The sequence below is a fragment of the Pantherophis guttatus genome, chromosome 1 (assembly GCF_059756535.1).
Source record: "Pantherophis guttatus breed Tessera chromosome 1, ASM5975653v1, whole genome shotgun sequence".
NCBI classification, from domain to species: Eukaryota; Metazoa; Chordata; class Lepidosauria; order Squamata; family Colubridae; genus Pantherophis; species Pantherophis guttatus.
The window spans coordinates 95871015-95887756 of NC_142063.1; the positions used below are offsets into that span (position 1 = coordinate 95871015).

The 16742-nt window shown below is 36.7% G+C and overlaps 1 protein-coding gene across 14 annotated transcripts in view; it reads right to left on the reverse strand.

Moving 5' to 3' along the window:
* FAR1 (fatty acyl-CoA reductase 1) overlaps positions 1-16742 on the reverse strand; it is an 80047-nt gene that overhangs the window by 18639 nt on the left and 44666 nt on the right. For 7 of the 14 annotated variants that reach the window (XM_087878549.1, XM_034417130.3, XM_087878552.1 and 4 more), the window contains 7 exons: positions 12443-12637; positions 9044-9219; positions 8101-8280; positions 5106-5283; positions 3440-3484; positions 3226-3344; positions 992-1059 (listed from right to left, as the gene is read on the reverse strand). In XM_087878549.1, the coding sequence (XP_087734675.1) occupies positions 992-1059; positions 3226-3344; positions 3440-3484; positions 5106-5283; positions 8101-8280; positions 9044-9219; positions 12443-12631 (955 nt within the window). In that variant the 5' untranslated portion in view covers positions 12632-12637. Of the gene's footprint in view, positions 1-991; positions 1060-3216; positions 3345-3439; positions 3485-5105; positions 5284-8100; positions 8281-9043; positions 9220-12442; positions 12638-16742 lie in introns of all 14 variants that reach the window. The other 7 variants (XM_087878534.1, XM_087878527.1, XM_087878538.1 and 4 more) reach the window with 1 other exon arrangement.

Sequence of the window (16742 nt, forward strand, 5' to 3'; positions counted from 1 at the left end):
GGCCAGTTGGCTCCCACAGAGAGGAACTCCTCAGGGGGCCATCAACCAGGCAATGTCGGCTGGCAACCCCCAGGGGGAGGGCCTTCTCTGTGGCAGCACCTGCCCCCTGGAACGACCTGCCCCCGGAGATACGTAGGATACCAGATCTCCGTGCTTTTCACCGTGCCCTCAAAACTTCCCTATTTCATCAAGCTGGGCTGGCGTAACCCACCCCCAATCCATTTTTAATTGCAAATGGATTTTAGTTGGGAGGTTTTAAATTTTGGGCCAAAATTTGTTTAATTCTTTTAAAATTTAAAATTTTGTATTGGGATGTTTTTTATTCTAGGCTGTGCACCACCCTGAGTCCAGCAGGAGAAGGGCGGTATAAAAATTGAATAAAATAAATAAATAAATGAGTGAGTTTTGCCCCATTTTACAACTTTTCTTGCCAGATTTGTTAAGTGAATTACTGCAGTTGTTAAATTAGTAACCCGATTGTTAAGTGAATCTGGCTCTCATATTGACTTTGCTTTTCAGAAGGTCACAAAATATGATCACATGACCCCGGGACACTGCAACCATCATAAATATGAACCATCTGTCAAGCATGATTGTAAATCACGTGACCATGTGGGTGTTGCAATGGTCATAAGCATGAAAAATGGTCATAATCACTTTTTTCAGTGCTGTTGTAACTTCAAAAGGTCACTAAATGAACTGTTGTAAGTCGAGGACTACCTGTACACATAACAAATTAATGAATATACAACTTTGAGTCAGTTGTTTACATTTTAAAGTTGTACTTCAAATTGGATCATCTAGATAGAAAAAGCAAAAAAAAAAAAAAAGGCCTTCAGATGTATCCAGATAGAAGGGAAAATATAGCAGAATTAAGGAGAATCACTGCTATTTTTAAAAGTAGTTCCAACTGAGTCTAACTTGATACACAGCTATCTATGTAAGCTATTTTTAAAATGAACTAATTATCAAAGGAAAAAAAGAGGCCTACCAACTTCACCCCAATGAAAGGGATTAGAGCCACCGGTTGTACAGTTGTATACCATAATATTTCTTGGCCTGAAAAAAAAAGATTACATTTTTTTCTATATCATTCCTCTCAATATAAAACAGTTTAGGCACAGTCAAAAACAAAGAGAAGCAGAATAGCAGAAAAGTGGCTGAATATAAAAAAGTAGAGTAACAGAAATATAAAGCAGCAGCCAAACAATCAGTTAACATTATATTTACAAAATAATCCAATGGGATTGGGATCCTCAAGGAAAGGCAGAATAGAAATGTTGATGCATGGCCATCTTTTTAGAGGCAAGAGAAAAAACGAGAGAAAAAACCTGCCTCTGGGTTTTTTAATTAAAAAAGTTAGGAGGCTAGGGTTCTCAACTCATGCTTGTCGGTATATTCTCAAACCTGTTGCAAATTTTGCCAGTTTTACAGGATTGACATTGTGCTTAAACCTCTTCCCTTCGTTTCAATAAAGAATGTGGCGTGCGTATGTTAAAAAAAGAACTTGGCCGGAGTGTGCAAAACAGACAGAATGGTCTACCCATATTTATTTGGCCAGAACTAAAGTAAGTCAAGGCTTCTCTGAAATCAAATTGTTCTGCTGTCACCAAAACATGCAAGTTTTATTTGAAATAGTCAGGATCTAGAATGTAATACCATCCTTAAATCTGGGACAAAATATTCAGATGATAGTGTTGCCTGATATTGCAGGACTATGTCTTGCTAAATTAAACAACTGAAGTCCTCTAAAGCAAGCTAATATACAGCATGATCTGAAAAAAACAGCTTCCTAATGCACCAGCATTTGGTACTACCTGCTGCCTTTTGGCATTTTAAGTTCCGTACCCCATATTCAACATTTAATTTTTAGATCTTTTAGATCATTGCTGTTTCTTTTCCAGATTGTCTCTCTTGATGATATAATTCTTTTAGTGTGTCTTTATTATTGTACAGGTAGTCTTCGGTTTACAAACACAATTGAGACCAGAATTTCCATTGCTCAGTGAGTCATGACCAATTTTCCTAATTTTTGGCACAGCTGTTAAACAAATCCCCATTACTGCTAACTAAATTATGGGGTTGTTAAGCAAATCTGGCTTTCCCCATTGACTTTGCTTGCTGGAAGCTGGCTGGGAAGCTTACAAATGGCGATCCCACGACCCCAGGATGCTGCAAACATCATAAATACATGCTGGTTGCCAAGCACCTAAAGTTTTATCATGGGACCGGGGGAATGCTGCAATGCTACAAAGATTGACCATAAGTCACTTTTTTCAGTGCCACTGTAACTTCAAACAGTCACTAAAAGAATAAGTCAAGAACTTCCTGTATTCTATAAGCTTTCTAGAGCTGTAACAGACTGGGATGGTCCATATATCCGGGATGGTCCATATGCGGGATGGTCCGCATATATTTACGGGACCACCTTCTGCCGCCGATAGCCTCCCACCGACCAGTACGCTCCCACAGAGAGGGACTCCTTAGGGTGCCGTCGGCCAGGCAATGTTGGCTGGTGACCCCCAGGGGGAGGGCCTTCTCTGTGGCAGCCCCCGCCCTCTGGAACGATTTGCCCCCGGAGATAAGAAGGATATCGGATCTCCGGGTCTTTCGCCGTGCCCTAAAAACTCTTCTTTTCCAGCAAGCAGGGCTGGCGTGAACCCCACCCCCTTTTTTAGTTTTTAATGGTTATTAATTGTTTAGTTTTAATTTGTTAATGGGTTTTAATTCGCACTGTTTTAATTCGGGCCAAAATATATAATTCTTTTAATTAATTTTAAATTTTGTATTGTTATGTATTTTAGTTTTGGCTGTGCACCGCCCTGAGTCCACTAGGAGAAGGGCGGTATATAAATTGAATAAATAATAATAATAATAATATATCTCATAAATGAACAAATAAATAAAGGTTCAGAATTATCTTCAAAGAAAGAGCACTTATGTTCAGAACAAGGAAAGATCATACACTCCCTGATCTTGCATTATAGCTCAATTTATGACCTCAGAAATTAGTCATGAATTTCAGGCTATGGATAGTGGGTGTAATGAGTAACTCAGAGGGACTGCAGAACTGCACTTGTTATTAAAGTGTGTAAATTCAAGGAACCTAATTGGTGTAAAAAACAAACACAAATAACATCAATATTTTGGGAAATTTAAGCTTTTATAATTTAATATTATATAACTATTGCTTATCCTATATAAAAAAATTGTCACCTGTTATACCTATTAACTCCTGAATACCAAGCAGCAGCTATCGTTGCATTGATGACTACATCCACAGGAATAAGATCGGCAACTGCATTATTTGAGGCTCGCATTGTTCTAAGAATTCCTTTTCCTGCCTTAAAATTAAAAAAAAAAAATACACATTAAGAAAGCCATTTCAAATTAATTCAGTTTTTAAGAGAAAAAAGCCCTTGATTTAACTGTTACTTACAGCAATAAAAAGGCCACTAGGTCCATTAAAGTTATCAATCCATCCCTGTTGAGAAATAACCATAATGAACAATGAAATATTTTGTATTAAATTGTGTTTTAATAAAACTTTTTAATCGAATGTTCGAATATCTAATATATCATTTACATTCATATCTGAAACATTCCATATGGTTAAAGAATGTGCTTTTTTAGAAGAGAAATTTGTAGATAAGAAATGACAAATGTTAGTTATGGATACCAAGATATTGTACTTGTTTTTAAATATTTATTTAATTGTTGTATACTGCCCAAAGTCACTGTTTGTGCATTGGGCAACTATATAAATTTGCTAAATAAATCCATTTTCAAATGGCTTAAGAAATAATGATTCTTTAACATAGCTATACACTTATAGAACAGTTTTTGATCCAACAGATAAAAGATCTTAATAGACATGAAAGCTGCAGTCGTTGCTTTATCAATAGATACTTTTTTCTCCCTTTATTTCTCAAAGCCTCATATATTTCATCTGTGATCAGACATAATGGTAAACTGGGATTTTTGAAGATCTTATAAATGAGCCTTTATCCTGATTTGGCTCTTCTGGCTAGCATGAATAACAAATTAGAAATGGTCTTTTTAGCATGCCATTTACATAGGGATCCTAATCTGTTCCTCCCAACCACCTCTCATGTTTTCAGTCTAAGAATTAACATGGTCCGAGTAAAAGTTGGAAGCCAGTTTGAACAATAAACAAATAGATCATTTTTTTGGATTAATATATTGTACAAACCTAGTCAATTTGTCTTATTCAATAACCCATGGTAACATAAGCTATACCTTAATAAAACTTGAAAACTCCTTTAGTAGAACTATTTACAGTTTAGTTATTTACAATAAAAGAACTAACCAGGAACAGGCAAGCTCCAAGAACTGATATATTCATGGTACAACAGAAATATAAGGATCTAGGTTTACACCTTGCAAGTCAACATATCCACTGCTTAAAAATACTCATCTTTATGACTTTAATATAGTTGTGCCATTTCAAAAGTATGAATTACAGCAATTATATATCAAAGGAATTTTGAATTACTTCAATTTTATCAGCAAAACTTATGTCTAGAACAGGGAAATATTCTTAGTTCTCATTATGATAAAATAAACAGATACTAAAAGTTAAGGATTTGAATTAGTATCTGCTTATGCTGATACTTATCAGTGCTAATATGCTATGAATGCAAAAGGCTCTGTAATTACTTTCACATATGTATCAAGTAAGTAGGATTTTTTTTTAGCAAGGTGCTCCAAAATAACAACTGCAACATGTAGAAATACCAAGTTTGATCCCCAGTTTCCTCAATTACACATTAAAGAAAACCCAAGTGTGAATTTCTGAGGACTCCCAACAGTCAACAGAGATGATGTTGACCTGGAAGGATCAATGGTCCAAAATTATGTAAGGCAGTTTTTTTATATCCTCTTGTATTTTGGATCAGCAAAGACCTACGCAATCATATGATTTTCCTTCACAAAAGAAATTTAAGGCAGAAAGCATAAGCAGGTCAGCCATTCTACATCCAACTTTTCATGTAATTCTTGTCAATGTCTGAACAACAAAGATAGCTCAAGGTTCAACAAGTTACAAAATATTGATAAAGAAAAAATAATAAACACTGACTTACAGGGAAAGGTTCCTTCCAGCTGGCACCCACAATTGATGGCCTCACAATGGCAATATTTAATTTTGTACCCTCCTGCTGTACAATGTATTCTGCTAAGGCTTTTGTATATGTGTAAGTATTGGGTCTATCTCCAATTAGTTTTGGCGTAATATCATTTACTAAACCATCATCCATCCATCTGAAAAATAAAATATATTAACTTATAAAGTATCACTACTTTCAAGTGCCCAACAAGCATAATATGTCTTATAACAAGTTTCTTATTTATTTAGAGAAAATTTATATGGCTGCCCAACTCACTCTCAGTAACTCTGGATGGTTTACAAGGATAAAAATCCCAAAACAAAAACCAATACCCCCCCCCTCCCCAGCAACAACAATCAGATGAACCACTTGATGGGCTCCATATATAACTCTGGAGTCCCCAGTCCTGTGGGCAGAACATCGTTAGGGCCTTACGAACGAGGATCAAAATGGGGGCCAATCTTATCTCTGCAGGGATGTTATATCAGTTTCTCAGATAAGTTAGTGAATCTACCTGAAGAACTTAGGTTTTGCTGCAATTAAGGCATGCTTATTTTGTTTTAGAACTAACATATCATTTCATATATATTTTTTAAACAATGAAGATACTTCTTACAGCAATCGACTACAGTGCAGAAAATTTAGCTTTTTATTTGTATCAATAAATGAACTGAAAAAAGAAATAGATCAGATATAGCCTGTGTCGGATTATAAGAACATGTGGAGTTTTTAACCTCACTAATTCATACTTTTTTGTTTTTTCATAATCTTTCAGACCATACCAGTGTTTCATTACAGTAATTATATTGACATCTAAAAAGATGCATTTGCATTTATATTATTTATATTTATGTATGCATTTGCATTTATATACCTAGAGCTCTTTTGAAAATCTCATAGTATCACAACTTAAAATGCATTTCAGTGCTTTATTTCCACCCAGTTTTTTAAAGAAAAACTTGAGACATTATTGATAAAAACACATTTCCTAACAACTAAATTAAGCTAGCTTTTTATTTCAGAACTAAAACACCTCAAAGGTAAATGCTTTTTTTTTTTTGCTAAAAATCTAACACCAGGTGCACTTGTAACTAAGAATAGTAAAACACATCTCTTTATACGCTGAATTAGAAAATCAATTCAAAAGGACATATTTTACTATAAGAGGCTTAATCAAGCTGTTTTAAATTTAAGAGTTGTCATTTTCAAGGCATTGGTTTTTAGTTTCATTTTACTATGATGAAAATTAGTATCAAAAAAGTAAATTGGTTGCTACAATTAATAATAATTTCAAGGAACAAAAACCTAATTTCTTATACCAGTTTATATCATTAATAGTGGTCTGAATCTGTATTAAGAGTACAATTCTAAAAGTTCTATTCAAAGTAAAGTCTGGTGAACTTTACAACATAAGCTTACGCCTAAATAAGAGCCTTGGTGGCGCAGCAGACTAAAGTGCTGTTAAGTGCTGTTAAGTAGCACCAGCTGCCTGCAATTACTGCAAGTTCGAATCTGACCAGGCTCAAGGTTGACTCAGCCTTCCATCCTTTCGAGGTAGGTAAAATGAGGACCCGGACTGTGGGGGTAATAAGCTGACTTTGTATAAAAAGAACACCGCTTATGGGGGGCCGAAAGCCCTACTAAGCAGGTATATACAAAAGTATGAAGACTATTGCTTAACGCATTGTAAGCCGCCCTGAGTCTCCGGAGAAGGGCGGCATATAAATCGAACCAAGAAAGAAAAGAAAAGAAAAGAAAAGAAAAGAAAAGAAAAGAAAAGAAAAGAAAAGAAAAGAAAAGAAAAGAAAAGAAAAGAAAAGAAAGAAAAAGAATTGCAGCCTTAGGAATTCTTCAAATCTACTGAAATCAACATGAAAATGTAATCATGTTAACTCACTTCCATTTATTTCAATAAACCACAAAATAATTACAATGAACTTATGTCTGAACTTCAGTCTTGGAGAATAGCAAATGGGGCTAGGGAAAAGGTCATACTAAAAGGAACAGCTGAAAAGCTTAATTTCATTAAGACCCTCCAAATTTAAAAGCACACAGCTCATTCATTCTAACTGAAAAGTTATCACACCTCAAGAAGAGTGTATTTATTAACAATTATAAAGTAATTTATCACCAAAAATTCTAACCAAAAACAAGAAAAACAAGCTTTGGTCCAGAATTTCATTCTAGACAAGCAGAAAAGAAAAATCTTCTCCTCCCTCTGCAATTTCCAGCAGCAGTTTTGCCTTTCATACAAACCAATATACTGGAGCAGATTTTCAGAGGGTACAGTAGTCCTCGATTTATGAACATAATTGGGTAGCCCCTCATTTATTAATAAATAAATACATTTCCATTGCTAAGCAAGGTGGTTGTTAAGTGAGTTTCTCCTGATTTTATGACCTTTTTTGCCATGGTTGTTAAGCAACTCACTATAGTTCTTAGATGAACAATGCAGTCATTAAGCAAATGTTGCTTCACCCTCTGACTCTGCTTGTCAGAAGCTAGGAGGGAAAGTTGCAAATGATGATTCACATGGTCCCGGAACGCTTAAATTTTGATCACATGACTGTGGGGAAGGTGCAATGGGTAAGTGCAAGGACTGGTCATAAATCACTTGCCATGAACTCTGAATGGTCATTAAACAAATGGTTGTTAGTCAAAGACTACTTGTATAAGGTTTGAAAGGGAAATCTACAAAAATTATATTTTGCCTTTCCACCTGGCAGAAATGATCTGATGGATCAAAAGTGCTTTAAACCCAAAAGAACTTCTTCTAACAAAGCTAGGATCTAACCTTTATATCTAAATATGCAAGTTCACTGTAAAATATTAGTGAAAGTACCAATCAACTATATCCAGAGTTAATTCAAACAAAAAATGATCTTAAATTAAATCCCAACTCTTAATCATCATCATCTCTGATATTAACAAAAGAAACAATAGAAGAGGAAAAATATTGAAGAATACATACTCTAAGGAATCTATTAATTTCTTAGGATCAACAGGAGGTGGATAAACAACTTCCTCAATGTGTTTTCGATTGCAGTATGCAAATGCTGTTGAAACATGGACAAACACATCTAGATTCTTCATTTTCTGAGCCAAGAAGAGAAGCTGTTGTGTTGCAATTACATTGAGCTGAACAGCATCCCTGTTAAAGTTAAAGAAAAAAGCATAAGAGCTCAAGTCTTTGTGCCAGGAATAACAGCCATGGAAAGAAAATGCCTAGTGCAAAAACAAAACACGTAAATAACAAATTCAAACATTTTTTCTGAGACAAAATTAAATTACAAATTACAAATTGTCATACTCTTTAAATCAATTGCCAATTAAGCATGTACTGTATATTTTTAAGTCTTAGAAACAGTAGAAAGTACAGGTAGTCCTCACTTAGCAACCATTTAAAATTATGACAGTGCTGAACAAGGAGACTTATAATTAATTGTTCCTGGAAGTTTGACTATTGCAGATCACTAATCACATGATTGCAATTCAGGTGCTTGGCAATCAATATGCATTTACAACAGTCGCAGCATTCTATGGTCACCATTTGCAACTTTCATAGACAGCTGCCAACAAAAAGTCAATGGGAAAACCAACAGGAAGTTGTAAGTTATAGTCATGTGATGTTGTATTTAAAGTGTTGATTTGCTTAACAAATGCAGCAGGACCCAGAGGAACTGCATTCATAAGTCAGGTATGGTCCTGTGATTTTTCACTTTCCATGTGTTAGTGATGGAATTGCTGGTTCCAACTGTGATTGCTAAGTGAAGACTGCCTATGTAATAAATACAAATTAATACATTTGTTCTTATTCTAAGCCAAGACATTAAGGCTTGACAAAGTTTACGAAATCAAGAGATTACACCAAAAATATTAGAAACAGTATTAGGTTTTAATTAAAACATACTCACCGTAGGAGTTCATTGAATCTTACAGTAGCAGCACAATGAAATATAATATTAATGTAATTTAGAATATTCTTCTTGTCTTCCTCACTAAGGGCCATTTCCACTTCTGTAAGATCACTAGCAATTGGAACAATTTTCTTTTTAAATTCTGGTTGCTCATCTCGCAATCTATCAAAAAGCTATCAAAAAGCAGGACAAAACATTAAGGAAGACAAAAATAATGATGAGCATGTTACTTAGGTTTAAGCAACATGTTCCACATTCCAGACAAGAGCTTTGACATGTACATTTCATGTGCATTTCATAAAGATAGACTGTGTAACATTCATCATTCCTATCGTAATTACATATAGTATCATTAATATACTGATGTCACTTTGTTATAGACTGCTACTCTACACAACACCAATGATGGCAATATGCAACGTCAACATCTTGCTATTATGTTTCAAAGCTGTAAGGTTTTGGATGGGATAAATCAAGTTGAAGTTGGATCAAAGCTAGTTGGAATTCCCATTTGCCTATTGAAGTTTCTCCAATGGTATCTCTTGAGAGGGTGTTATTGCCCCTGCAAGAGCAAGTCTATAGCTTTAGATTCTGCTAGACTTATAGAACCTACTAGATGGGTAGGTGGAAGCCATGGCCAGGGATGTTTTTGCTTAGCTTTAACCCATAAACCAGTTATGGCATCAAATTAAATTAATAACAATTTGTAACATTTATATGCCACCCACCCATCAGCAATTTTGCTGACATGGGCATATTTCACCTGCTTTCTGGCCCTCCCCTTGTCATCCAGGACCTAAGAAAGAGCTACAGGCTGTTGGGGAAAGCAAGGAGCACCGGGATAAGAGATGCTATATTGGTCTTGGTCCGCCCACTTACAACTTGGGGGATGTTGATGGCCCTTTTTAGCTCCATAATGAGCTTGAGATCTGCACCATTGGGGCTTTTCTTAGAATTCAGGGGGCTGTGGTTTCCATACCTTTCTTTATCTCTAGGAGTGTCCTCTCTCCCATTTTAGTGGGATGGGATAATTACTCTTTCACTGAAGGAGCCTGTCCCCAATTGCTATTGAGTGCTTGGGAGTGTGTGGCCAAAGGTGGTGGGCCCAGTTAGCTTATTGGGGACCATGAGTTCAGTGCATGTGGGATCAGTCGGTGTGACATTATGTATCTAGCCTGGAAGAAACAAGTGAAAGATAGGAGAGTTAAGGGCAAATAGAAGTATAGTAGGAACTCAGGAGCAGGCTGCACTCAAATACACCGGAGCTTTTTGAAAGTGGTTGGTCCTGGTGTCAAAAACTCATCTTGTATCTTCAGTGCCTCAGCTATCAGATGCTTGGTCTTGGGCTTTAGTTGCTGCTTTTGAAGACCAAGGCAGTAGGTAATAAAGCCTTTCTCATTCATGATTTTACCATAATTTGAGGGAACTGGCCTGGTGTGTCTCACTAAAAGCTAACTGGCCCCCTCTTGGAACTGCCTGAATTCAGGTTTAGCATCAGCCGAGATCAAAGGGGAAGGGGGGAGGAGATGTGGCTTTAGTCATTCATAAGTCTTTATGTGGTCTTAGAGCAGGGGTGTCAAACTCCCGTTGTCATGGCAGTGTCATGTGACATATTGGGACTTTCCCTTTACTAAAGTGGGTGTGGGCGTGGCCAGCTCATGATGCATCTGGCCCGCGGGTCAGGAGTTTGACAGCCCTGTCTTAGAGGCTCTACTCTGCAGTTAATCATATGTTGAGGTGTTCTGTTTGAGGTTGAACTCTAGGGAAGAGTTGAGATGGTTGCTAGGGCACCACCCTCCCAGCTGCTCAGCAGCATCACTGCCTGCACTGCTAAATTCTTTTGCTGGGCTGCCAATAGAGTTGCAAAGGTTGTTGGTGCTCAGAGATTTCAATTTGCCACCTGATGACATTTAATCTGGAGCAGCGCAGGAGTTTATGGCCTCCATGGCAACCATGGAACTGTCCCAAGTCATCAATGGTCTGACATATACCAGCATCTGGACACTGGATCTGTTTCTTGTCTCAGAGCAATTGCAACATGATCGGATGGTAGAGAATATTACAATCAGTCCATTGCCTTCTGGCTAGCTGGTGTCAAATGGACCCTATCTTCCTGCAGGGATGTAGTCTTACTGTGTGACCTGGGATGAGTTTGAACCAGTGGTTGAATCCATCTCATCTTTTGAGATACAATAGACTTTCCCTGCTGCAGCACTTGCCCTCTGGAATGAAGCTACTTTGAAATGTGGGTGATTTCCACCCTGATTCTGGAGGACCTTGATAATCTTTTTCAGGCCTCGGCCTAGGATGGTTGGGTCTCTGTGAATTTTGTAGTTGGATTCATCTTGGTTTTTATTTGCTTTCTTATTTGTCTTTTGCTGGTTTGTTTTGAACTGTATTGTATTTTATTTTTTCTGTTATACTCATAGTTGTTTGAAATTGGATGGTGTCTAAATAAATGCTTCTGGGACCGGAAGTTGGCAAACAGGCCTCTCTGGAGGGCCTCCGGGAAGGGGGCATTTTTGCCCTCTCCAGACTCCTAGAAAGGTTCTGGAGTCTGGGGAGAGCAAAAAATGGGCCTACTGTGCCATCGCCTGCCAGGAGCGAGGGAAGCCAGGGGGGGGGAGGTCGCTCGCACAGGTGCAGGGACAGGGCACATAGAATTATGGGTGTGGGCATACACATGCACGATCCCCCCTCCCCCGCTCCTGGCACGTGGTGGCAAAAATGTTAGCCATCTCTGTCCTATACTATTTCAGGCAAATGGTTGTCTACTCTCTTCTAGCCTGGTATATCACATATCCTCGTCACTGAGTAAGTCAAAATAGGAGAAGAATAGTTCTATCTTTTCTTTGTCATGCTACTCTTTTGCTATAACTATTAAATACATCTTATATTGTTTCTCCATTTATTTGAAGACATATAAATAAGTCTTTTATTCTTTTCACATTCAAGGTCAACTCATTCTGAACTTTTAACTTCCTGACATTTTTGAGGGCAACTATATGTATTCTTCTTCTTCGCCTCTGTCTTTCCACCTTTGGTATGTCCTTTTGTTTTCAGATCTTCATGTAGATTTTTGTGCAGGAACAGTGAATCATTTATTCACTGTTCCTGCATACTGCCTCTCCTCCACCAGAATGTGTTCATAGTCTGACACCAGTAGGTTAAAAAGAAATGTTTGAGACTCAAGACAGAAAAAAGTTTCTGGCAAGAAAGCAAGATCGCCTCTAAATAAACTCAACCTTCTGTAGGTTTATGTTAATGATAAAAAAAATGTTACTATATAGTCATGTAGTAAAATATTACTCCAACATATGTATTCTCTCATTTTTAGTCAAAACACACTTCAAAAATCCTAAACATTTTTACTAAACATGTCTTCTGAAATCATACCTTGCAGTTGATCATTTCTTCTACTCTTTCTTGAGATGTCTTTCCTGCTTTATATCTCACCAAAACATATATTGCCTTTATCTTTGGACAGGATCGTAGTAGCTTTTCTAGAAGAACTTTTCCCATGAATCCGGTAACACCAGTGAGGAGGACATTCTTGCCTTCATAGTATTCTGGGATAGATACCATTATGATCTAAAGAGAATTTAATAATAAGTTATGGCCTGCATCCATGCTGTCCATCAATTGTATTTTATGTACTCAGTTTTCACAGGATTAGATATCAAATTTCGTTACTAAAGTATATCAAACCTCCCTAATGTAAGTGAAAGAAATCAGACTTTCTGCTTTCCGTTTTCTTTAAATATTACAAAAGATTATGTATCTATATATAATGGGAAAGCGTAAACTGAAAAAGTATAAATGTAAATTAAAATAACCCTTAAAATCCTTACCTATTATCTGAAAAAAACATTGCATAAAATACTGAAAGTAAATTAAGAAATACAAGAGGACATAAGCTAAAAAAAAAAACCAACAATTTTTTTAAAAAAATATTTAATATATAATTGCTGGCAAAATTGGCTAAGATATCACCCAAAACGATAACTAATCAAAAGCAACAACTGGCTAGTTTACCCATCATCTAGCATTACATGAATGAGGCTTAATGCTTAGAATTGGACTTGATTTAGCATATAGCAGGAAGAAACACAATATTACGGTGTTGGTAGAAAATATATAATCCCATTTGATTCATCAGCAATATAGCCACCCATGACAGTCACTCAAAATTGTCTTGCTACATTGGCAAATATGTGTGTGTGCTGTTTCAGATATGCAACCCTCATGGTACCTGGAGACATACTACTGAGACTCTCTGGACAAAGTACTAATGCAATCTTCTTTTGAAAAAAAAATTCAAAGCAACCACAATCTGCTTATAGGTAAAAGCTTTATGTACTAAGGAACTGTTTATACTCAAGTAAATATAGCAAGGGATAAAAGGCAATAGATTTGCTTTCTATTTCTTTTCAATATAGCAATTAAACTTTTCTGTGAAATTAAACTATGTTTATTCAGCAAGTAGCAGTTCTTTCTCCAATCAAGACCCACTTATTCTAAATAGGCTCTTTCCCTTGGCTTATCTTTCTTTTCACTCTAATTCAGGATGTCAAACTCAAGTCCCACGGGCCGGATTCGGCCTGAAATGTGGTCAGATCTGGCCCATGGGGCCGTCCTGGTCTACCCAGTGCGAAGAGGAAAGATCAGGCCAGTGTAGCTTTGGCCCAGTCTACCCAGTATGAAGAGGAAAGATCAGGCCAGTGTAGCTTTGGCCTGGTCTACCCAATGCAAAGAGGAAACATGCCAGCAGTTTGGAAGTGGCGTCAAGATGGCCACGCCCACCCAGTTGGCCACACCTGCCCAGCCTCCTGAGGTCAACCACAGCCCTGATGAAGCCCTCAATGAAATTGAGTTGGACACCCCTGCTCTAATTTGTCGTCTCCCCTCCTCCTTCTCCTCCCCTAATACCTTGCCACTTCATTTCCTTAGTTTCTAACAGTGTACAGATAGTCCTCAACGTATGATGCCAATTGAGCCCAACATTTCTGTTGCTAATTGAGACACTTGTGAGTTTTGTCTAAACTTAATAAGTGAATTTTGCCCCATTTAACAATCTTTGTTGCTACAGTTGATAAGTGAACTGCTGCAATTGTTAAGTTATAGTAACAGAGTTAAATGAATCTGGCTTCCCCATTGACTTTGCTTGTCAGAAGGTTGCAAAAGGGGATCACAGGGCACTGCAACCATCAGCTGCCAAACAACTGTAACTTTGAATGACCAATGAATTGCTCTTAAGTCGAGGACTGCCTGTATGTCTTCACCATTTCATTCCCTTTGCCTTTTCCTTCACCTGGTATTTTTTCAGTCTCAGTGATTTGCCTTTCTTGCTGCTCCTTCATGCCTTTGTTGTAGGCCTCCATCCCCTTTTGTAAAAGCAAACATAGGAATCTAGGTGTCATCTTTACATTTGGAAGTACCTTTTCGTTTTGCAGCTAGCACTTACGATTGGTCAGAGATGAAAGTGGGAGAAGCATAGCACAAGCATATCTCCATTTTTACCTTGCTGCATCTCTCTTACAGCCTATTACCAAGATACCAGGGTTTTATAAATTCTTGCTCATAGATACAACTTTAAAGCAGCATGAGAATACAGCGAAGGAGAGTAAATCTTACAACCAATGACAATAAGAACTTCCTGACAAAATTTATTGGTCAAGAGAATGAGCCATTAAGAAATATTAACAGTGACAGACACAATTCAGAATTCAGTGAGATCTAAGCTCTTAACAAAAGTTCTTAACAAAAACATGAATTTTAAACAATGCATGTTTGTGATCAGGTAAAGGTCAATCTTAGCTGAGCTCCATCTGAGAGTCTTAATCTGTAATTTCTGGTTACTAAGATTACTTGAACATTCTACTTGTATTATCAAAGAGCTTTGCACTGTATATTTGCAGGAGAAAAGTTGCTGGAATCCTTGCAAAATGCAGCTCCTGTTAATTGAGACTAAAAATAGGTCCTCATGTGTCTCATCACTATCACTTTAATTAAGCTAGCACTCCCACAAAGGAGTGGGATTTTGTTAAAATCAGTAAGTCTTCTTCCTATTTATATATCAGGCAACTCTTAGTAGAAACTCCAGTCTATTAAGAAAATTTATGAACTGGGTGAAAAACAATGATACTCTAAATTCTGACATTGGGAGAAGTGTAGCACAGGGATCTCTTTCCTTACCTTGCTTAAACCCCTCATGGTTTTATACATTTCAGACTTACAACCATATGATTCACTTAATGATAGTGTTATTCACTTAACTATGGTGACTCGCTTAATGACCATCATAAAAATGTTCATAAAATTGAATCTGACCATATGTGATTATGATGGCAACATTGTATAATCAAACTTCTGTTTTCAACTGTGGCTATAAATTGAGGACTATCTGCATATAGCTTTCACACAGAAGAAATTTGCTTTTTTTATGAATAAGTCTAGAATTTGTTGCAGTATTTTTTAATTGCAATCGAAATCCATCTGCAGTAAAAACTAAGAAAAGACATTATATGTCAACTAAGCCAACAATCAGAAGCTTGCTACTATCTTTTCACTGGGTAATAGGAAGTTGAGGATTACCTGTATAAATGACCAAATTATTATTTCAGATCTGTTGCAATTAAGAATCAATGAAATGTAATTAAACATTGCAATATCAATTAATTTTGTGGGTTAAAAAAATGAACACTTTACTTTGTATTCAATTATTATATATAATTTTTTTTTATATGTAATTATATTAGTATTTTAAATCCTTTCATTCCTGTTGTGCTGCTTTATCATGGTGGGGAGTGTTCTAGGAAAAAATGACTGAAGAACATCTGGAATCCATGCTAAATATATATATTGTTAGCAGGCTCACCCCAGAAATAGAGGTCATCCCATATGCCCAGCCAAACTAAACAGATACTTATAATGGGCAGCAGCAATATACGAAGATGCTGGAGGAAGATGATCACTTAAGTGCAATGACAAAAACATGACAAAAACATCAATTCATATTACATGGGAGAAAGCCTTATTGTGTATGCCACTCTTGTATTTTTACAAAGAAAACCCTAAGGCAGGAAATATAAATGACTGACAACATAGCTCCAGATGATGCCTCAGGTTGGGTGGCACTCAACATGCTACTGAGGAAGAGCTGAAAACCTTTTGAAGTATTAATTGTGTTTACGAAGTGGCTAAATGTCTAGTTAATATTGCCATACAGGAAAAGTAAATCTGATGCTGAAAAGATAGAATTACAGTAGGAATATAGGCACAAATATGGAAAAGCTCTACACAATGAAAGATGAAGTCTAACAACTACAAATTGAGATGGTCTAAGATCAAACACTTTGTCAGAAGATCACATTACTTATTACTCAGGATATGAAAAACAAAGAAGAAACAGTTGCTTTTATGGTTAGGAAGAGGATAGCAAGGACATTAGTTGGCTACAATGCAATCAACAACCCAAGATTATTATTATTATAGACCGTGGATCATATAGACCCTTTAATATATCAGTGGTTCAAGTTTATGCTCTAACCACAATGCAGAAGAGGAGGTTGTTGAGTTCAATGTGAAATCAATAGGACATGCAAGTAAGATGCACTGTTTATGATTAGAGACTGGGATACAAAGATCAGAAATATTAATGAGGAAAACGTAGTTGGATTATATAGTTTAGGAAACC